This window comes from Monodelphis domestica, chromosome 7, assembly GCF_027887165.1.
Source record: "Monodelphis domestica isolate mMonDom1 chromosome 7, mMonDom1.pri, whole genome shotgun sequence".
Taxonomy (NCBI): Eukaryota; Metazoa; Chordata; class Mammalia; order Didelphimorphia; family Didelphidae; genus Monodelphis; species Monodelphis domestica.
Window position 1 is genome coordinate 210,723,738 of NC_077233.1, and position 23,443 is coordinate 210,747,180.

Consider the following 23,443-nt stretch of genomic DNA (forward strand, 5'->3'; position numbering starts at 1 on the left):
GAAGAGAGCAAACCACAAGATGTCAGCCTTTAGCTAGTCATTCTTCTTCTCAATTCTTGCTCTTTGGTGTCCCCTGCAGGATCACTTGTCTTATTTTCACTTTGTTGGTCGGATAATGGGTCTGGCTGTGTTCCATGGACACTACATCAATGGAGGTTTCACAGTTCCTTTCTACAAACAGCTACTGGGAAAACCCATTCAGCTATCAGATCTGGAATCAGTTGACCCTGAGCTACACAAGAGCTTAGTTTGGATTTTGTAAGTACTGTGGATTTGCAGACTGTTAAAGTCCAAGGCTCTCTTCTTAATGGAACAGGTAGTGCTTCTAATGGATTTCTTTTGATCTCTGAGGTGAAACTCAAGAGAAAAGAGAAAAAGAATAGGTGTATATAGAAGAAAATTAAAAAGAAAGGTATAATAGATGTATTATAACAATACATCTATATGCATATAATAATAATAAATATAAAAAGAAAAAATACTAGGGCAGCTAGGTAACATAGTGGATAGAGGACCAGACCTGAAATCTGGAGGACCTGAGTTCATATGTGACCCTGGCCAAGTCACTTAACCCCAGTTGCCTAGCCTTTACTGCTCTTCTGCCTTGGAACTGATACTTCATATCCATTCTACAGATAGGAATATCTGTAGGATACAGATATTCAGAATACAGAAGGAAAGGATTGAAAACAACAACAACAAATTGATACTAAGATAGAAGGTGATATGGATTTAAAAATGTTTTTTGCCTAAATACTTGATGGTTAAGTATATTTGCTGATATTTAATCAGATTTTCCGAGGTTACAGTTCAGTTTCTTCTCCTTTTTATTGGTATACTGTGTTTAATCCACAATGACAAATGAACTGTAATCCTAGCTTTTCGCTGCCATGGTACATACCAAGTTACCAAAAGGATAGAATATAAAGAGCCACGTGGCTCAAATGGGTTTGAATCCCAGCTCCAGCCCTCCCTGCCATGAGACCATGAACCTACTGACTTAACTTCTCTGAGGCCCAGCTTCCTTAGCTATAAAATGTGAATAATGCTGACTACTCCACCATGTTGTGAGGAAATCACTTTGTAAATCCTAAAGCAATATGCAAATGTAAGCAATTGTTATTTCAGTAAAGCTCATGAAATTCTCAAAACAGAATTTTTACTTGCTGATTTGCCCAAATACATGAGTATTTCATAAGCTTCCATAGTAGTGATTGCCTATTTGTATACTTGGGGTAAGTAGCAAATGAGTTTGGACAGGGATCACAAACTCATTCATATGCTAGCCCTGTATATGAGCAGGTCTCATTTCACATTTTTCCATTTCAACTGCAATTTGGTAGTAATGGGAAGCAGGAAAGAAAGCATCCACCTGGAATTCCAGTGTTTCATCCTCTCTGCAGCTTTAATTTTAGTATACCATACTAGATATAGTAAATAGAAAAACAAAATTCTAACTTTTAAAAGACTTTTTGAGGCTGGCAAATTTGAATAGTCTGTTACTTAAAAGTGTATTTCCCTGGCTGAGAAACAGTATTAAAATATTTATTTTCACAATGTGACATCCCCTCTCAACTCCATTCACACACCACCTCTTGAGCATTTAAGCTGAACTGTATTAATTTTCACTTGTTGATAAGTGGCTTTGTAGATGTATTCTACAATTTTTTCACTTAGTTTTTTCATGAACGTTAAAGATGATCTAGCCTAACCTTTTATAAATGGAAACTGAAGTCCAACAAGATTGTAAATTGCTCAGTCACAGTTAATTAATATTGGATCTGACATTAGAATCCAACTCCTGCTTTCCATGTCTGTTGTTCTTTCCCCAATCTTATACAGCCTTGTGAGTATTGTTTTCCCAGTTAGATTAAACTCCACAAGAGACAAGTATTGATTTTTTACAATTATAGCATTTCATAATACTCTGTACCTGACCTGTGCTTGATAAGAGGAATTGTTTTCTCCTTTTCCTCCTGATTCTGCCACTTACAATGATGCTTTATAGTGATAATGGCCTAATTAAAATATACTTTTTTGACTTTGACAGAGAGAATGACATCACTCCTGTGTTGGATCATACTTTCTGCGTAGAACATAATGCTTTTGGGCGGATTCTTCAGCATGAGCTCAAACCAAATGGTAGAAATGTTCCTGTTACAGAGGAGAACAAGAAAGAATATGTCCGGTAATACTCACAGGATCATCAGTCTGACAACAGATATACATTTTGCACCTAAAGGGTTCATGGAACTGTCTGAATCCCTGTTTACAAAGTTTAGATTAGACCTGGTCCCTGCCCTCAAGGAGCTTATCATATCATGAAACAAACCACCACTTTAGGTGAGGTTTGAGTGCCCCTCCCACTCTTATTTCCGTAGAGTCCTGTTTACCAGAAGATACCTCAAGAGGTCTTGGGATCCAGCACCCTGTGGGCCTGTGATAACCCTGCCTAGCAAACACACGTCATCCATGCCCCAGAGAGAGAGGACAAAGTGCTGACCCGAGGCTAACATGGGGGAAAGATTTCTCAGGGGCTGTTGAGTTAGCACACATGTGAGAAGGAAGGGACAGCTTTCTGTGTCCCAGTAAAGTCTTACTGGAGGGTAGACTTCCCAGGGTAAATTCACTCACCACCACCACGTTTGTTTCCATTGTGACGTTGACCCCCTCAGTCAAAGTCAGGTTACTAGAATGACACAAGGCAAAGAACTACACACTGCTGGAATCTAATCTCTTGCAGCCTGTTTTTCTGCCTCTTACTCAAGGTAAATTATCATAGAAACACCTGTCATTTTAGAGGAATTCAGGGAAGTGTTTTTAAAGGTCTTCCCTCTGTCCTCAAGATGTACTGTGAGTGCAGATTTTTCTCTTGGTGCTGTTATATTTTTATATAGATGAACTTAGAAATGTCAGGACAAAGCTATAGCAACTGCTGTTGAGACCAGGTCAGTTAGTTAGTTAGTAGTCCAATTCAACCTAAATTATTGGAAATGTGTAAGTGAATAACATTGTTGCAATTTGACAGTTCAACTAGTTATTGCCAAACTTTGTGGGGAGGGGGTAGAGTCTCTACCTGCAGTGCTTGCTTTTATCAGTTCTAGCATCACTTGGCAAGATTTCTTTTATGGTCAAATGGAGAAAAATTCGTTCCTTCTTATGCTGTTTTGTACTGCTTTCAATTTGGGATTTTTTCCTATTTCAGGTTGTATGTAAATTGGAGGTTTATGAGAGGAATCGAGGCTCAGTTCCTAGCACTTCAGAAAGGATTTAATGAGCTCATCCCCCAACACTTACTAAAGCCTTTTGACCAGAAGGAGCTTGAGGTATGTATGTTATTCTCTAGTCTAAATGATGGACCAAGCCATGGCATTCTTAAGTAAAAAGGGAAAACTAAGTGGCTCAGTGGATAGAGCACCAAGCCTGGAGTCAGGAGGACCTGGATTCAAATCTGGCCTCAGATACTTCCTAGCTGTGTAACCCTGGGCAAGCCACTTAATCCCCTTTGCCTAGCCTTTGCCATTCTTCTGCCTTGGAACTTAGTATCAATTCTAAAGCAGAAAGTAAGGGTCTTTAAAAAAAGAAAGTATACAGAACTGGGTTGGAGGTTCTTTACTGATTTGTTTTTTGATCTTATTTGGAATTGATACTGATCTCTTGTTCCAGTGCTACAGTAGCCCAAAAATAGATATAAATGGTTATATTTCTGTAGATAATAACAAGATCTGATATATATATACATATATATATATATACATATATATGTATGTATGTATGCATGTATATGTGTGTATATGTATATATATATGTGTATATATATATATATATTATATAAATATTAACCCTAAATTGAGGCAATTTAGGCCAACAATCGAAATAATTTTAAGGTATTCATTTGTTTTAATTATTACAACCTCTAGCATGGAAAAATCTTAAGATACCTTCTCTTCATGTCTTGAAATTGCCCTCTAAATCAAAAAAGTATCTTCTCCTTGATGAAACTCTCACTTCAATTTAAATCCATACAGTGTGGAAATGGAAAAGTGGTCAGAATCCTCCTTTATATCAAAAATAATTGGGTATGGAGAATGTTACCCTTTAGCTTTTTCTGCTTCAGGAAAATGAGAGATTATAGATATCTTGAGCACAGACACACTTGTTATTTCACTATAATTGCTACATAATAACTTCATTCTTGCAAATGTATTCTTTCCACTGAATCCTCATATCACAATTCCCTGTACATAACTTCTTGATGAAACTCTCTGGTATCTTGTGGGTGTGAAATCTTGGACAGGGGCCAGCTATAGAGAAGAGAAAAATTTAAAGCTAGCAGTTAATGGATCAAGTCCCCTCCATCCTCTACAAAAAGTTTTTCCTCTTACTATGGCCAGTAGACACTCCTAATTACATCCTGCTGTCCAATCCCTCTGACAGCTTGTAGCATTTGAAATGGTAATGTTTGTTTATTGTGCCACTACACCCCATACTCATTGTCTCCTCAAAGAGTACTGAGCCTCTAAAAGATCCAGCCACCTTATGCCTCTTCAAAATAACATTCTATATGACAGTTGGATACAAAATAAAGAATCTATTCAGACATGTCTATCCTTGGTTCCTCATTGGAAATAGCCTAACATTCATAAGCAATTGGTAATTTTTTTAAACCCTTACCTTCCATCTTAGAATCCATACTAAGCATTGGTTCCAAAGCAGAAGAGCAGTAAGGTCTAAGCAATGAGAGTTAAGTGACTTGCCCAGGATAGCACACCTGGGAAGTGTTTGAGTTCAAATTTGAACCCAGGTCCTAGGCCTGGCTCTCAATCCACTGAGCCATCTCACTGTCCTCTTTGCTAATTATTAATAATGATTAGTAACTTATCAACTGGTATGATTCTGTGAATTTTGTTAATTCATAACAATAATTGATGCCATTTATAAAGAGAATTTTAAGGTTTGGAAGTCAGTAACTTGTTCTCTTGCTCATTCATGATATAATTTCCATGTCTTCTCCATTTTCCCCTTCTTCTACGACAGTCCTTACTTGAAGGCTACTTTGTGTTTTTCTTTTCACTCCTTATACTCTATGATGCTTCTTCACTGTTCCTTGTCTCCTTGTACACTTTGATCATTTCTACCTTGACATTCCATAAGCATCTCAAATTTGCTTTGTTCCCCTTTGCCCAGTGTCTCTTTGTATGGTGATCTCAGTTCAGCTACTAAGAGTGTAACTGTGCTCTCCCCTTGATCTGGGCCCATAGCGTGTTTCCATTTTACTAACATTAATCTTTGGAAAACAGATGGATTATGATGATGTGGTAGGACCAATATTCAGTTTTGCTACTTAAATTTTTTTTTGCTACTTAAATCAGTCTGTAGTTCCTGTTTATTTGAATATGACTGTTTTCAATTCCACATTTAAAAATTGACCATTTATAACCTTGAATAACTTCAACAAACATGAACATTTCCACATGCTTATTAGAATAGGAAGGGAATTGCACATGAAAATGAAACAAAGATCATTAAATAATTTTAAAGAATGTCTTAAATGAAATACAGTAATATCAATAATGCCCTGCCTATGCCCCCTTCTGAATTCCTCCTTTCTCTTCAGTATTTTTAAATATTTTATTGTCAGTCTTCTTTCCTTCCTTCCTTCCTCTCTTCTACCTCCTCCTTCTTGTTTGTTTTGTAGCTAAACACATACACACAATCCTTTCACCAAAAATAAAAACCTTCCCTTGTAACAGAAGTGTAGTCAGGCAGGAGCAGATAGATGGCAAAGTGGATAAAGTTCCAGCCTGGAGTCAGGAAGACCTAAGTTCAGATCTGACATCAGGCACTTCCTATCTGTGTGATACTGGGCAAGTCACTTAACCCTATTTGTCTCTGATTCCTTCTCTTTCCAGTGAACTAGAGAAGAAAATGGCAACCACTCCAGTATCTTAACTCGGAAACTACAGAAAACAACTAAACAACATCATGTTAGTCAGACAAAACAAATTCCAGTATTGCTTATTTGAGAAAATGCATGTCTTGTTGTACATGTATAGTCTATCACTTTTCTGTTGCTTCATCATGAGTCTTCTGGAGTCATAATGGTTATTGTAACTCTATATTCATGATACCCTTATGACACAAAGTATAATTCAGAAATAAATGCTGACTCCTGGGAGCTTACAGTCCCTATACAAATAATTATATTGCACTAGAAAGTCACAGAATAAAAGGATGTATTGTGAGGTCCAGGGAGGAACACTACCAATAGCAGTGAGGGTCAAGAGCTGCTTCATGGAGGAACTGGTATTTGGAAGCAAAATTCTTGACCAGATCATTTCATTTTGGGGTCAAGTCTAATTCTTGGTGATCTTAGCTACATCTTAGCATCATTTTACTTTTGTTGTCTTAAGGAATTTTCTTTTAACATCTTCACAGCTCATAATAGGAGGCCTGGATAAAATAGATCTGAATGATTGGAAGTCAAATACCCGTCTCAAGCATTGCATGGCAGATAGCAATATTGTAAAGTGGTTCTGGCAGGCGGTCGAGACATTTGATGAAGAAAGGAGAGCCAGGTTGCTGCAGTTCGTCACTGGTTCAACACGAGTTCCTCTCCAAGGCTTCAAGGCTTTGCAAGGTGACTGATGTGTGGGCTGGGGTCAGAGGAATTATTTATAAATTTAGTCACTTTTTCTTTAAGTCATTGGCATGAAGAGCTGGGACCTGGGATCTGTATTTGTTTTACACACTGTCTTTTTTCAATTTAATATATGGTTTTTTACTGACTAGTACTAGAACATAGCTAGGTGGCTCAAATTTCCCACAATGTCAAGCAGATGGGACCTTAGAGATCATTTAGTCCAACATTTTTTGCACATGTGACTCAAAGTTGTTTCACAGCAGATTAATAGCAGATGAGACCTTGTGTCTGTTGACTCCTACTGTAGTGTCCTGTTCATTATGCCCCTTGGTGCATGATTATTGTGTTTTTAGAGGTCTTCAGGAAGATTCTAGAACTATATTTTGTAATCGAGTTGTTGCTCAATAATTCATTGTCAGGGGGCAGCTGGGTAGCTCAGCGGATTGGGAACCAGACCTAAAGATGGGAGGTCCTAGGTTCAAATCTGGCCTCAGACACTGCCTAGCTGTGTGACCCTGGGTGAGTCACTTAACCCTATTGCCTAGCTCTTACTACTCTCCTGACTTGGAGCCAATATACAGTAGAGATTCTAAGACGGAAGGTGAGGGTTTTTAACAAATAATAATAATGCATTGTCACAGGGATCAAAAACCCTTCCTACCAGCTTGATGAATTTGTTCTTTTAACTTATATGAACTTGAAGGTCAGTGATATTTCTTCATATGGGACTGAGCTAAACAGAAAAGGTTTCAGGCAGTTCAGTGAATTGAGGGCCAGACCTAGAGAGGTCCTAGGTTCAAAATTTAGCCTCAGACATTTCCTAGCTGTGTGACCCTGAGCAAGTCAGTTAATGCCCATTGCCCAACCACTCTTCCACCTTAAAACCAGCATACAGTACTGGTTCTAACACAGATAAAGGTTTTCTGGTTTTTTTGTTGGTTTTTTTGTTTTTGTTTTTTAAGAAAAAGATTCAAAATTATAAGAAAGGCCCTTTCAGTATACAATTTTTTAATGCCTATGGTACAAGTAGAAATAGTACTAAGGCATATAAAAGGAAATGAAATGAAAAAATAAAATAGCATATAGCTTGTACAGTCATAACACATGTATTTTTCATTTATTTTTACCTATCTACCTACTACTATAGCCCAAAGCCTCATCTTAGACAACTGAGCAAATCAAAGAACAAATCATTAATCTTAGTTAAGCTCAGGCATTTCTCAGGCATCCTACTTCCTGTTTTTACAGCTTCTTTGTAGGCGACTCCCAAAGCTATATCTCACCTTCATTTCTCTTCTGAGTTTGTCCTGAATTTTGGACTGTCTGGGAGACATCTCTTCCCAAAAGTCCCATTAGCATCTCAACATAAGCAGAATGAAATTTTCCCTAAAACATGCCTATTTATTATTGATAACACCTCCAGCTTTCCCATTTCACCTGTGCTTTCATCCTTAGAGTCATCCTTGGCCCTTCTTTCTTCCACAGTGCCCAGATCTAGGCAGTGAGTGAGTGAGTGTTTGCATGTGTGTGCTAGGAGCCAGAGGAAGGCAAGACCAGTTTCCTAGATGATTTATTTGCAGTCAGTTGTGGCAAAGAAGGCAGATTTAGCCAAGTTATTTTGTATATTCATCCTTTTTCCCAAAGAGAAAATTTTCTCACATGATAACAGTTCTGTTGTGCTAGTCTCATATACTATTAATCCAGGCCATGGTTAAAAGTACCAATGTTGACGGTCATGTTTTATCAGCTTGAGGAAGAATATGTCAAGAAATCAAAAGCACTTGATTCAAAAATAAAATAGTTCTGTGGACAGAGCTCAGTTCTTTGAACAAAGCCAGACATGCAGAGATGGACAGGAAGTTTTTTAGAGACTTGATTTCTGAAAGTCTTCAATGTATCAGTGGCTTCCAGATGACCTGCATAATGGTCCCCTGGGGACACTTTTGAACACATACTGACAAGTAGAGAAAGAGAGGAATTGTGTCAAAGATTCTCTTTGAAAGAATAGTAATGTGTTATAGCTTTTACTACCAAGGATGGTCAAAAATAGCTTGAGGAAGAAATCACAATGTTTACATTACATTACCATTGGCCACTTCTGAACACTTTGACAGCATGCCTATAATTATATCCCCATGTGCCCTGCTAGAGTTCCCAAAAGGCTTTGACAATTTGGCACAGTAGAAGGAGCGCTAGCCTGCGAATGAGGAGGCCTGAGTTTTATTTTCTAGCCAATGCTAGAAGTAGGGAATTTACCCTCTCTGAGACTTTGATTTCTCTTATTTAAAATGAAAGGAATGGACTAAATGATCAATAACATCCCTTCTGTCCCTAAAACTCACTGGTTTAGTGTTTCAAAAGTCACTCTTATATCAAGAGCTTTAATATTTCTGAAAGGCCAATTGAATTTGTTCCACCCTGAGTGGTACAGTTATTAAAGCTGGTGAGAAAAGGGAAATACCTGCAGTGTTTCTCACTTTAAATGTTTTCTAGTCTTTTTATGACTCAGAGTTTTATTTTTTAAAAAGGAAGGGGGAAGGATGATTTTGGAAGGAAATCAATCCTTGGTACTCACTGAGATTTCAGTCTTTGAGAGGTTTCAGACTGAACTCTCAGATGATGACTTTGTAAAATTTCTAGCATTTGGTAACTATTCCCACTGTTTATTCCAAGTCTAAACTGACCTGATAACCTGGTTGGTGTTTGAACTTCCTGCCAAGCTGTTTGAGGGTCCACACACAGTTATCTGTTTGTCCTCTAGACTCATGCCTAGACCTTCATTAACAGCAGTGGGGTTGAGAAATGCCATAATTTTGTCTCTGAAGTACATTAACTAGAATGTCGGTTTGTAAGGTTCTACAGGCGCCGCAGGACCCAGGCTATTTACCATCCACTTGATAGATGCAAATACAGACAACCTTCCTAAGGCCCACACCTGGTAAGAGCAAAGATATGCATGGATTTTTAAAGTCTTAAGTATATTCTGGAAATTGGTAAGCTTCACTCTTGTTAAAGAGTGAGTGAGTGAAAAGACCATTCCCATTCCCTTTTCTACATGTAGTTCTTGGTGTTTCAGTGACAGATCTCTTGATCTTCATTGACAACTATGTTTTCTTTGAGAATGGGAAATGGCAAATGCAATGGTGACTTTTTTTGCCAATCAAACTCTGGGTTAAGAAACATGAACAATGAGAGGGGAACAGCTGGATAGCTCAGTGGAGTGAGAGCCAGGCCTACGTTCAAATCTGGCCTCAGACACTTCCCAGCTCTGTGACCCTGGGCAAGTCACTCAGGTCCCATTATCTAGACCTCACCATTCCATTTTGCCTGGGAACCAATACGTAGTGTTGATTCTAAGACAGAAGGTAAGGAAGGGTTTAAAAAAAATTCACAAAAGAAAACATTCAAAAGGTTGGAAGGTTGTCATAACAATGTACCTTATTTTAGTTCAATTGAATTCTATTTTGAAGACCTTGAATTTTGTTTTGCTGTTTATCAGTAAAAAAAACCTCACCCTAGAAACAAACCTGCTTTATTGGGAGTTGAGGAATATGCCTTGACTTCTTTCCCAATTGTAATATTCCAATATAATTATTCCTAACTGTGTCATTCCCACAGCTCATAGGGCCTCTCTGTTCTTTTAAACATATCCTCAGGACCTCCCATCTACCTGTCTAATCTGTTGTCTTTCTGTCTGATCACCCTAGCTTTAATCGGATTGACATTCCGCCTTATGAGTCTTATGAAAAGCTTTACGAGAAGCTGCTGACAGCTGTGGAAGAGACATGTGGGTTTGCCGTGGAGTGAAGAGGAGACCAAAGGAAATGGATATGAGCTCATGGACCCCTGTTGTAAAGCTTAGAAGCTTTCTGTGGGCCTCCTGCTAGGCTGGCTGAGGCTTTGGAACACTTAGACAGCCCTGAGGAAAGGGTTGTCTTCCCTCCTTTTTGGTGGGGAGGGACTTTTGTCGGTGGCTCCTACCCATACTTTCTTCCTTTATTACAATACCCTCTCTCCCCTTCCATCACCCATCCAATAAAATACAGCCAAGTTCAACATTTGGCTTTGGTTACACAGGATATTCTGCTAGACATGTAACACATATTGTGATAGGGTCAATGACCTGTGGTCTTTTATAGGAGCATCAACCTACAGTTAGGTAACGGAGCTTGGTTTAACTGAGGACTTGCAGCTGGTAGATGCACTCAGCTGTGTTCTGTCTCAAAGCCCCTTCGAGGTCCCCTTTGAGTTCAGTAGCTGCAGATATCTGACCAGAGCTGAAATTCCAAATTGCACACCGTAGCAGGCCATTATGAAGGGATAACCAATTAATTTCTAACCGAAAATAAAACTGCATAGTGTACGCATACTGAATGACAGAAAGAAACGGCTAAAACTCTGCCATAGCCAGAAGCTCTAGGTAAGAAGAGTGGTTCACCTTGGGAAGGACAAAGGAATCCAGGCAGCTTTTTCTGAAGGCTCGAGGGAGTTCTTTTGGGGGGTACTTATTCAAACTTTTTTGCACATGGGAACAATTTTCTTTCTTCTGAAGAGGGCCTTGTCCCTTATGTCTGTCCAGTTTCAAATGTTTTTCCAGTAAAAACACCACCTAGTGGAGCCTGTATGAGGAACAGACCAAGTATCCAACCTAACCAATTAATCCCCAACCTGTGATTTCCATACCGCCATTTTACCTGATAGAGCAACCATTGTATGACTTGAAATTGTAACCGATTTTTTTGTTGTTGTTGAGGAAATTGCTAAAAGCTAAACTGTGGAACAAAGTTCTGTTCTTAAAAGTCATTGGCCTTTTGAAAGGCAGCTTGGAAGGGAGTGGGAAAAGGAGATAACTGCAGAGACTATCTAATTTTGATTTAAATTTGATTTTTAAAATGATCACAAAGATTTAAAGCTGTCATCAGCAAAGATGAGATGATTTCACAGTGCTGTCTGTTCCCCCCAGTGTCTTAAGCTAACAAAGGTTGGTGCTCAATTCACTTGCCAAGACAGCTTCCCTATCAGAGGAAGACCAATGCAAGTTCAGGTTGTAAGTTGCTAACAGTTTTTCCAATTTGCACAAAAGATCAGACAGTATTTTTTTAATGGCATGATTTCAGAAAGCTATAATTTCAGTTAAAAACAACAGATCTGATTGTACAGGGCATTTTTGTTTTATTTCATTTTTGGCAAATCCAGGGGTAATTCATTAGCAAGATATTTTGCAGCTATTCAGTATACAAGTTAAAGCCCCGTGATTCAGCTGTAGGTCTGAGCTGAATTAGAAAATACCTCCAGGAATATTCTACTTTATCCTTCTCCCCCGACCCCTCCCCCCAAAACATAAAAGGCATTGACATTGCCAGTAATTCTAAACTGTAACAGAACAGTTCATAAATTGTGATAAGCAGTTACCTACTCTTCCAAATCCTGATAGATTTTTTTTCTGTTGTCTTTCTATCTGAGTGAATTGTAAGTTAACGTAGGGAGTAGAAGGAACTTGATGTATGAAAGTGTACCCTATTTTTCAAATCTGGTTTGCACAGTTTGGAGAGGATTTTTGTAGCAGAATTTGGACAGTTGCTCCCTTCAGTTTGGTTCTGGGACCTTAGCAACAATTTTGGATCACTGAGATTCTTCAGAAGCAGAAAGGATATTGCTTCAAACTGCTGTAATAGGAAGATTCAATAAACTGCTCCAAATTTCTCTCTTGGAATTCTCTTAGGTACTTGAATTCTAGAGTCTTGGCTTATGGCCCTATATAAACATGACCACTTCTGGTTGTCCCCTGGAAGTTCTGCCCAAACAATTGTGTACAATTTTTGCTATAATTGTCCTCTTTTGACAACTGAAGAGGAAAAGACTGGTCCAGGGATTTGTGGCAACCTCAAAAATTATATAGGCTATACTAGTATTTCCCAACCATAATCTAGAATCTGAAAAGCTTTTAAAACCATGTTGTTTGATTTGACAGTCTTTAAAACTACCTCCTCTATGCCAACAACAATGAGGAGAAAGAACCACCCTCTTAAAATTCTGTAGCCAATCTGATAGCTTTTAAAGAATGTCCAGAGAAGCCTGAGTGGTCAGCATCTGATATCATACCTTTGTGTCTCTGTCTCTCTGTCTCTGTCTGTCTCTCTCTGTCTCTGTCTGTCTGTCTGTCTCTCTCTCTCTGTCTCTCTGTCTCTCTGTCTCTCTGTCTCTCTGTCTCTCTCTCTCTCTCTCTCTCTCTCTCTCTCTCTCTCTCTCTCTCTCTCTCTCTCTCTCTCTCTCTCTCTCTCTCTCTCCCTCCCTTCCTCCCTCCCTCCCTCCCTTCCCCTCCCCTCCTTTCCCACTCTCTTTCCTGTCAGGTTGCTAACTAGACAGTCAAGATTTTGTTACGTTGCCCAAAATAAGCAGAATTTTTCAGAGCTCTAGTTGTCTCCTTCCAGACAATCCCTACATCACTTAAAACATTGCACTTCAAGAACCTTGAATGTGTAAGGTGGTTAAGTCCTTGTTGGACCTTCCCAAAGAATAAAATGTGGCAAGTAAATTGTAAGCCCTCCTTATGTCTTTCCCATGTATCCGCTTAGAAGAGGGAGCGAGGGAGGGCACTTGTGAAATCATCTTGAAGCATGATCTCATTTGCCTTTCTCCTCTGGGATGCAGGACAAACTCCCCCACTTCCTCACCCCAATGTCCTCTTATTCCAGGGGTACAACTTTCCAGGCTTGCCTTCACAAACTGTCATCAGCCTACACTATACACTCAGGGATGTAGGAAAACCACCATTCTGCTTGTGTTTGAGACAGGAAAGAGGAGAGGAGGCTGACTCTTCATGTTTGGGTTGAAAGTGAACGGAGACCCCTTGATTTCTGAAAAGCAGAAATTATCAGTTCTGTTGGTGAAAGTGTAAGCTTGCTTATTTAGCAGTATGGTCTAAATTCAGGTTGAGGTGGTCGTGAAATCTGTGAGATTTCAAGCAAAGTCCTTTCTGTAGAGAAACCACCATCACCCTCACTTTCTGGAGCCAGTGCCCAAGTCCCTGCTGCTCCACACAGCCTCCCAGAGACACAGTATACATTTTTTTAATTTGTTTATTTTTGTTCCTCAACCACTTTATAATGTATTTTTTTAATTTATTTTGTAATGTCTTGTTTTTAAGTATTGCTGCTATCCTTGTTATTCTTCCCACTGTTTTTATTGCTGATTTATTTTGTGAAAGTTGTACACTAATGTTTCATTTTATGTCTAAATCAAAAGTATTTAAAGAAATACTAGTTCTATTTAATGTGGTTATGGAACCAGCTGGAAATAAACAGTGATTGTATAGTAGGCTGGACCCAGGAGGTCATGTTCATTTTTGTTACATATGCAATAAACTCACAACTTTACATTTTTTGGCATTTGTTGTTTTTGGTGTGTCAATTAAAACCCCGTTTCTTTATAAATACTAGCAGGGAAGGAAGCTATTCACTACCAAAGAGAGCATGATGTAATATGGGAAAAGATAACTGGACCAGGTGGCAAGAGAAGAGCATTCTGAGGCTGGCTCTGACACTAGTTATGAAACTTTGAGTTAGTCACTTAATCTAACTGGCCCACAGTTTCCTATTAGTAAAAGGAGAGGCAGCTGGCAGCTCAGTGGATAGGACACTGGGTCTCCAACCTAGAAGACATGAGTTCACATCCAGCCTCAGACACTTGTTAACTGTGTGATTATCAGCAAGTCATTTAACTTCTGTTTGCCTCAGTTCCCTCAACTGTGGAGAAAATTATAGCATTCACTACCCAGAGTTTCTGTAAAGCTCAAATGACATATTATTTGTAAAAGGGCTTAGAGGCAGCCAGGTGGCTCAGTGGATAGAGAACCAGATCTGGAGACAGGAGGTCCTGGGTTCAAATATGACCAAAAATACTTCCTAACTGTGTGACTCTGGGCAAGTCACTCAGCCCTACTTGCCTAGACCTTAGCTCTCTTCTGCCTTAGAATCACTGCTTGGTATCCATTCTAAGACAGCCAGTAAGGGTTTTTAATTTTTTTAAATGATCACAGTACCTACACAGAGTAAGTACTCTATAAATGTTTATTCCCTTTAATTCCTTCTCAGGTTTGGTTCTAGCTCAGAAAACATTGGATTCCTTGAAAAACAGTCATGGTTTAAGGAAAGTAGGCATAAATCTGAAGGTGAAATAAAAGATGATACTAATGAAACGGTAGTCTGCTTCTGAAACGACCCTCCTAGTTAACAGTGACAGTTAGGGTCATATGGATGAATGACTTTGAGACTCAGAAGTCCACATATAGCCTGTACCATGCTGTCCATCTTGAATGCTGTCTTGGCTGTAATGTATAAGCAGATGGTACTGCTCACCCTCTGGAACAAGCTTTAAGCTGTGATCTACTGAAATCACCACTCAAATCAAAAGTCCTCTGCCCTCGTCTGAGACCTGCTAACTAACTAGCCTCCGTTTTCTCATTTGTAAAATGAGGAAAGTACTTGCCATGCCTACTTCACAGGTTTGGCAAAAATATCCTGTAAAGGGCTTGGGAAAGAAGTCACCCACATTCCCTCCCTTGGTTCCTCTTTAGACCAATCGCTTAATCTTGCCTCTTCCATCAAGTTGTAAGTGATGTAGAGTTTAGTTTTTTATTTTTAATTTTTTCAATTTGGAAATTTTTATTTTAGAATATTTTCCCATGGTTGCATGATTCATGTTCTTTTCTCTCCCCTCTTCCCTCCCTCCTCCCATAGCCAACACACAATTCCACTGGGTTTTACATGTGTCGTTGATCAAGACCTATTTCCATATAATTGATATTTGCACTGGGGTGATCGTTTAGAGTCTACATCCCCAATCCTATCCCCATTGACCCATGGGATCAAGCAGTTGTTTGTCTTGTGTTTCTGTTCCCACAGTTTTTCCTCTGGATATGGATAGCTTCTTTCTCATAAATCCCCCCAAATTGTTCTGGATCATTGCATTGCTACTACTAGAGAAGTCCATTACATTCGATTATACCACAGTGTGTCAGTCTCTGTGTACAATGAATATTTTCCCCCTATTACATGTAAAAAGTTTTTTAATATTCATTTTATTTTTTAAGTTTCAAATTCTAAATTCTCTCCTTCTGAACCTCTTTCTTTCACACTCTCCCTGCCCCCCCTCCTGACAGTAAGCAATCTGATAAAGATATTAGCAGAGTTTTGTTTTGTTTTGTTTTCCAGAGGGCAGCTGACATTTTTCATTATGAATTTGATGTGGAGTTTGCCAGTGGTAAATGACTTGATTCACTGGGATCATTTGGAATAGTCCTTTTTCCTCCGTTCCCCTGATTTACCCCCAAAATTAAAGGGACATTTAAAAGTTGCATGAACCACATTTTGGCCACTAAACAAGTGATAACCACCTTGTAGATGATGTGCCTCCAACTTTTTTTTTTTTAAAGAGAACTAGACAGCTACAGGTTATTCAGTCCCTCAATTGCCTTTCTGGAACCTTTAGACTTAGGTGCTTTTATTCTGCTGTCATGGTGATGGGAATTCACCAAATATATCAGGACTTGCTGTATTCAAGGTCTTTTACAAGGTCCTGGAAATATAAAGGTTAACATTACAAATTCCCTGCTCCTGTCAAGCTTCCCTTGTAGCAAGAGGAATGAGACAACAAATGAGTAAGTGCATGGGAGTCAGATCTTGAGAGATTCTGGGAGGAGAGGAATCACTTCTAGAGGGATCCTTTTGTAACCTATATTATGTTTTATTCATTTAAAAACACTAAAATGCCTAATGCAAATACCAACAACATGGAAATGGGTTCAGATCAAGGACACGTGATACCCAGAAGAATCATGTGCTGGCTATGGGAGGGGTGGCAGGAGAGGGGGAGGAAAAAATCTTCTTTGTTTCCAATGAATAATGTTTGAAAATGACCTAATAAACTAATATTTAAAAGGGAAAAAAACAAACAAACAAACACTAAAATGCATTGGTATCACCAGACTTCCAAATGGGACCATGATATAAAAACGATTAAGAACCCTTCTTTTAAAAAGTTTTGTAGGGGCAGGAGGTCTTAGTTTCAAATCTGGCCTCAGACACTTCCTAGCTGTGTGACCCTGGGCAAGTCTCTTAACCCCCCCCCCCCCCTTGCCTAGCCCTTATGACTCCAATACACAGTATTGATTCTTAAGACAGAAGGTAAGGAAGGGTTTAAAAAGAAAAAGAAAAACCTATGATCCAGAACCACTGCCTCAGACTCTTACTGGCTGAATGGCCCTAACCAAGTTGTCACTTTACATTTAAGTGCCCCCAAACAACTATAAATTGCAAAGCAGTTATTGATCTTCATTGGTAGAGGGCATTTCCTTACCAGGAGTCCACTATACCAATGAAATCCCAGGTCTATCTGGAAAGCTAACATTAACCTGTCCCCCTTTTTTGGAGCCCACAGCAATATTTTGATTTTAAAGCAAAGAAGTTTGATCTTAAGACTGAAGCTAGGAACTGACTTCACCCATTGCTGAGGCAGAATAGAGACAAATTCTTTGTTTATAAACACGCCTCTTGGGTGGTGAAGTAATTAAATGAGCCAGGCAAAGAAAAATGTACTTGCTTGGGTGCAGCCATTCCAAACAACGTGTGGTTACACCCGGCATCCAGAAGACCCACTGAGTGCCCCAATCAGAGAGGCTCCAAAAAGGGCATCCCAGAGTATAAACGGGCAGAAGTATGTATGTAATTGGAAATCTTGTGCCTTTGAACTACATTTCCCAGGAGACCACTGACTTCCTGTCCTTATGTGCTGATGTAGGATGGTCTTCGGTGGCTAGGCCTGTTTCCTTCCTGGGTTGGGACATTGGTGGAGCAGGCTGTTTGAACAGGTAGATTAGCCATGGGCATGTGGTTTTATTTTGTTACCTTTTTATTTTTACTTCTAGAGATCATGAATAAATATTATAAAATATAATATTTGAAATGGTATATTAATTTTAATTTTTACAACAGGAAGTCAGGCTCTTCTCCTGGAATCACAGACTTAGGAGGGCTTGTGATCTAGTTCAGGGCTGGCTCTGCTGCACCCAGAGGAGGTGGCTGAAAGAGCTAACCATCCGTGCGTGGCTTGTGCTGCTTTTTTACTCTGGCCCACTTTTTGCTATTTGATAAATAATTATAAAATTAAGTTCCAGTCTCCAGAGAATTTTAATCAAGTCCAAAATCCCAGATACCTAGGAAATTGATACAAATATACTATAAAAAAAGTCAAAGGATATACAAGACAGGTTTTATTTTTTACTTTTTTAACCCTTTACCTTCTGTCTTAGAAACAATATACTGTGTATTGATTCCAAGGCAGAAGAATGGTATGGTCTAAGTAATGGTGGGGTTAAATAACTAGCCCTGGACCATCTAAATTGGAAGTGTCTGAGTCCGTATTTGAACCCAGGACCTCCCATCTTTAGGCCTGGCTCTCAATCTACTGAGTTACCTCACTGCCCCAAGACAGATTTCATTTTATTTTTTTTTTTTAATGTGAAAAACCAAATGCTTTAATCAGGCTCCCCAGAACTGACAGATCAATTGGATACATTAATATTGACCCATAGTTGACAGTGCTACGGACCACTTACAAAGCATTGCTGTGGTCAACAGCAGGTAAATATATCCACATTACAGTACCAAGCATCGGCAAGAGACCCAAGACAGATTTTAAAAGAAGAAATGCTATCAACAACCACATGAAAGACTGCTCCTGGTCACTAACAAGAGACATTAAAACAATTCCAAGATTTTACTGTACCTGCATCCAATTTACAAAGATGAAGACAAAAATTGTAAATTGTAAAATGTTAGGTTTTCAGTACAGAGTGGATATCAGGACACAGGAACACAGATACATTATTTGTGGAACTGAGAATTGGCCCAACCATACTGAAAGTCTTAGAATTATTCTAGAAGAGTCATTACACCATCTAGATACTTTGATTTAATGACAGCAATACTAGATACCTATCCACAGCCTCTAAGATAGAAGGAAATGTCCTATATATACAACATATTTATGACAGCTCTTTTTGTCTTAGCAAAGGTCTAGAAATTAAGTGAGTGCCCTTAACTGAGGAAATGACTAAACATAACTGTTACACCTGAATGTAATAGAATGTTATTGGTCCATAAGAAACTATGAATGTGAAGGAATTCATAGATACTTAGACTGAGGCAATCCAAGCCATAGAAATTAGCCTAAGGAGATCTACATATATAGTCATTTTTTTTTATTGAAAGACATCAGAACAAGGGCACCTGGGTAGCTCAGTGGACAGAGAGTCTGGCCTGGAGATAGGAGGTCCTGGCCTCACTTCTGGGCTCAGACACTTCCTAGCTATGTGACTCTGGGCAAGTTACTTAACCCTAGCCTTTACCGCTCTTTGGAACAAATACTTAGTAAATAAGGATTGTTTTAAAATAAATAAATGAAACTGTGATGTACTAAATTTTATCCTCATGGAGCTTATAGTATAATAGAATTGTGATGCTGGGGGTAAATTAGTTCTTTAGGGGGCAGTTAGGTGGCTCTGTAGATAATGACGCCTAGAGAGGGGAAGTCTTGGGTTCAAATGTGGCCTCAGACATTTCTGTTTGACCCTGGACAAGTCACTTACCCCCCCATTGCCTAACCTTTACTGCTCTTCTGCCCTTGCAATCAATACACAGTATTGATTCTAAAATGGAAGGTAAGGGTTTAAAAGAGAGATAGAGAAAAGAAAAGAAAGACATCACAACTCTGACCAGTATGACTTCAGAGAACTTGATGGAGAATATACTTCCTCTCAGCAGTGGTCCTGTATAGATGCAGAAGGCATACACTGTCATACACCCAGTCTCTTACCAAGGTTTCTGTATTGAGGGTTTCTATTTTATTGTTAATAAGAAAGTCATGTTGACTTAAAAGAGAAGAAAAGGGAAGGGAATAAGCATTTAAAAGGCATCTACCATAGACCACCACCACACTATGTGAAACACTTAACTTTATCTTATGTTATCTCTGATCTTTACAACCACCCTGCAAGGTAGGTGCTATATTATCATCTCCATTTTATAGTTGAGGAAACTGAGGCAGGCAGAGATTATTTTGCCCAGTGTCACACCTCTAGTGTCAGAGACTGGATTTGAACTCAGGTCTTCATGACTAAAGATCCACTGTGTTGGACCTAGAGATAAGACTGATAGCTTCTAGGCCAGGGACAGGAAGGAAGTTGAAGACTAATAAAAGTGATGGTGTCTTTCTTGGGAGAGATGTTGCCATGTCAGTCCTTTGCAAACAGTGCAAGATTTTGTCAAGGATTATGTATTGGTGTCTCAATAATGCTTCAGAAGCCCTATGATTTCCCTTTTTTCTAAACTCTTACCTTCCATCTTGGAATCAATATTGTATATTGGTTCCAAGATAGAAGAATAGTAAAGACTAGGCAATAGGGGTTAAGAGGTGTATAAAAGGAATTCCCCTCCCCATTATGTCACTTTGCTTTATGTCCTCAATCAGTGACCTGGGGGTTGTTTGAGATGTGCAGGCATAGGCAGGCCCTCAGAGAAAGGAAGTTGAAACCAACGAGACAGGAAACTGATCCCACAGGCACCACCACCCCTGGGCAGTTCCAGGCAAATTAAGAAACTATGATTGGTTCCTGAGATGTGACATGGGAGAGCTAGTGGGTATAAGGCAAAACCAAGGCACCTCTCTCTCTCTCTTGCTCTCTCTCTCTCTCTCTCGCTCGCTTTACTATCACAACTTTGATTAAATTAAATTTTTAAAGCTACTAATAGCCTCATAATTTAATTTTTAACTATTACAGAGGTGTGTCCAGGGTCACATAGCTAGGAAATGTCTGTGACCATATTTGAACCTTCAAGTCTTGGCCTGGCTTTCAATCCACTGAGCCATCTAACTGCCCCCTAAGACTTGTGATGATGTCTGTCTGAGGGAGCTCAGTGTTTTCCTTTCCCAACTTGGAAAACACTATTGAATATCAATTGTAGTTTTTATAGATTGTTTAACTCTGAGAAGACCAAAGAAAAACCTGGTCTTTGGTTTGGATTCTGAGTCTGTTAAGAATCAGAGTCCTAACTGGATTCTTGTTGAGACTCAACCAGCTAGCCTTTGCTATTTTATAATTTGAAGGCAAAGTTAAGATTTATAAGAATAATAGTGGTGGTTTTTATTTAGATAGTATAAATTTGGGTTAGTCAGATCAGGGAGGATTAGTGTAGCCTGTGAAACACAGGAGAAGCAGTTCCTTGTGGAACCAGGGAGTTTATTTGGGTGGATTTAAAATCCCTTAGAATTAGAAATCCTTTACTTGTCCTTATATATTTCAATAAACATTTTATTTTATAATAAGAGTCTCTTTAGCGTCCTTGTACCTGGCCCTGAAGGGAAGTTCACATTTGAGCTTCACTTCATCACTGAGGATACTTTTGATTACCTCTATCAAAAGTATCTGAAAGTATCCAAACAGTTTGAACCTGATTGGCAAGTTAAACAGTTTTGAAAAGTTTTGAACCTATATTGGAAGAATTTTTCCATCTAAATATTTTATTTTTTTAACTTGCCAAATTTTATTTTTACAATAGTTACAACATGACTTTGTAGTATTAAGAAACTGGAAACAAGGTAAGTATCACCACTCTTTGTGGTATTAAGAAACCAGAAATGAGTTCTCTAACTGATTGAGGAATCAATCATTCAACAAATTAAAGTATATGAATATAATGGGATGTTATTTAGACAAATTAAATTAGAATTTCAGAGCACCAGGCCAGGACTCAGGAAGACCTGAGTTCAAATCCAGCCTCAGACACTTATTAATTGTGTGACCCTGGGTAAATCACTTGGCCCTGACTGCCTCCATTCTTCATCTATAAAATGAGTTGGAGAAGGAAATGGGAAATCACTCCAGTATCTTTACCAAGAAAACCTCATGGACAGTAGGTCCACAGAGTCGTGGCTGAATGACTGAAACAACAATAACAAAATCCCCTCACAATTGTCACAGGTCAACAATAAGTTGGAAAACCAATAAAAATGTGGTTTTTATTAGCTGGTTCTCACGTATGTAGCCTGGAAGGAAGGTGAAATATACTGAGTTGTTCTTGTAGGATAATAACTTCTGGTACTTATCTACAAGGCTAAATGAATGCTTTGCCAAATGTCTTTATGCAAGTGGCTTGTGCTCCGGTTTCCTCTTTGGGGAATGAATATAGTGCCAATTTACCCCCAGCAGCCCAAGAGGACAGGACGTTTATCAATATTTCTGCAATTCTAAGTAGCCTGTTCAGAACAGAAAAAAACTAGACATGAGAACCATATCCGGGATCCTTTCAAAAGAGAAAACTTGATATTTGTAGCTTTCACTTAGGGTAACGGTAGTCAAAGGCAGTAGCAATTAAAATGAGCACAGTGACTAATTACTATAATGATGAAAATCACTAACCATATGCTGTTTGCACTGTGATTGAGCCTCCAAATGAACTGCTCGAAAAATAGAATATCTTAGTAATGGGGACTGAACATGGGGTTTATTATGATTAAAAGTGAAAGAAAAAAAAAAGGGGCCACAATTGTCCCTAAGCATTGTGAATGCCCCAAAGGAGAGAACCAATTAATTCAGGCATGAGACCTTCAGTAACTGACCTCAAGAGGATCAGAGCTTGTATTTCTGTATCCATAGTTTTGGAGATAAACAAAACACATTCATAGAGCATTTCAAGATTTACATACAGTGATTTACACAACAACTCTGAGAGGTATAAGAAGTATAAATATCATTCCCCCTCTTTTATGTAGTTAACAAAACTGAAGTTTAGGCTTGGGAGTTGGCCGGTGTCACATAGAGAATAAGTAGCAGTGTCAGAATTCAAACCTGGATCTTCTGACCTCAAATATAATATTTACCACATCACAACTGCCCAAATAAATGTTACCTCTAGATGTAATTAATACAGGGGACAAATGATACCCATTGGAGCAAATCTAGAAATCATTGCTCAGTGTTATAAAGTACTGGACTCAAGTTGCTAGAAAGTTTGTGGAATGTGGTGTTTCCATCCCTGCTGCTGAATGAAGGTTGGAACATCAGAAGAGAAAGATAAATTGGAGAAAGGCAATATGGGAGGCTGGGACTATACCATGGCTGAAAACAGTCATTTGAGGAGGCAAGGCTGAATAAATGATTTAATCCTAGAGGCAGCTGGGTAGCTCAGTGGGTTGAGAGTCAGGCTTAGAGACAGGAGGTCCTAGGTTCAAATCTGGCTTCAGACACTTCCTAGCTGTGTGACCCTGGGCAAGTCACTTGACCCCCATTGCCTAGCCATTCCCATTCTTCTGCCTTGGAACCAATACACAGTATTGATTCCAAGATAGAAGGTAAGGGTTTTTATTTAAAAAAAAAAAAAAGGATCCAATCCCAACTTGTCTTTTCCAACATATTGTCCCCATGGTCATTCCCACTCTTTCACTCTTTTTCTTTTCTCTCTCTCTCTTACTCCCTCCCTACTCCCCCCTCCTTCTCTCACTTTCTCTCTACGTCTGTCTCTGTGTCTGTATCTCTCTCCCTCTTGCTTCATCTTTCTCTCCCCCTCTCCCTCAATCTCTTTCAGAATTTTTTTCTTTCTTTTCTTTCACTCTTACCATCTTAGTATGAATTCTAAGACACAAGAATGGCAAGGACTAAGCAATCAGATTTAAGTGAATTGTCCAGGGACACACAGATATAATGTGCCTGAGTCTATATTTGAACCCAAGTTGTCCTGACTCCAG

The 23,443-nt window shown here is 39.0% G+C and overlaps 1 protein-coding gene across 2 annotated transcripts in view; it reads left to right on the top strand.

The window, feature by feature from the left end:
* SMURF1 (SMAD specific E3 ubiquitin protein ligase 1) overlaps positions 1-14,031 on the top strand; it is a 113,011-nt gene extending 98,980 nt beyond the window's left edge. Inside the window, exons 13-18 of one of the 2 annotated variants that reach the window (XM_007498439.2) lie at positions 80-258; positions 2,051-2,188; positions 3,206-3,326; positions 6,439-6,640; positions 9,497-9,581; positions 10,351-14,031. In XM_007498439.2, the coding sequence (XP_007498501.2) occupies positions 80-258; positions 2,051-2,188; positions 3,206-3,326; positions 6,439-6,640; positions 9,497-9,581; positions 10,351-10,450 (825 nt within the window). In that variant the 3' untranslated portion in view covers positions 10,451-14,031. The remainder of the gene's footprint in view (positions 1-79; positions 259-2,050; positions 2,189-3,205; positions 3,327-6,438; positions 6,641-9,496; positions 9,582-10,350) is intronic. The other variant, XM_007498440.2, reaches the window with a different exon arrangement.
* Positions 14,032-23,443: the final 9,412 nt, after the last annotated feature.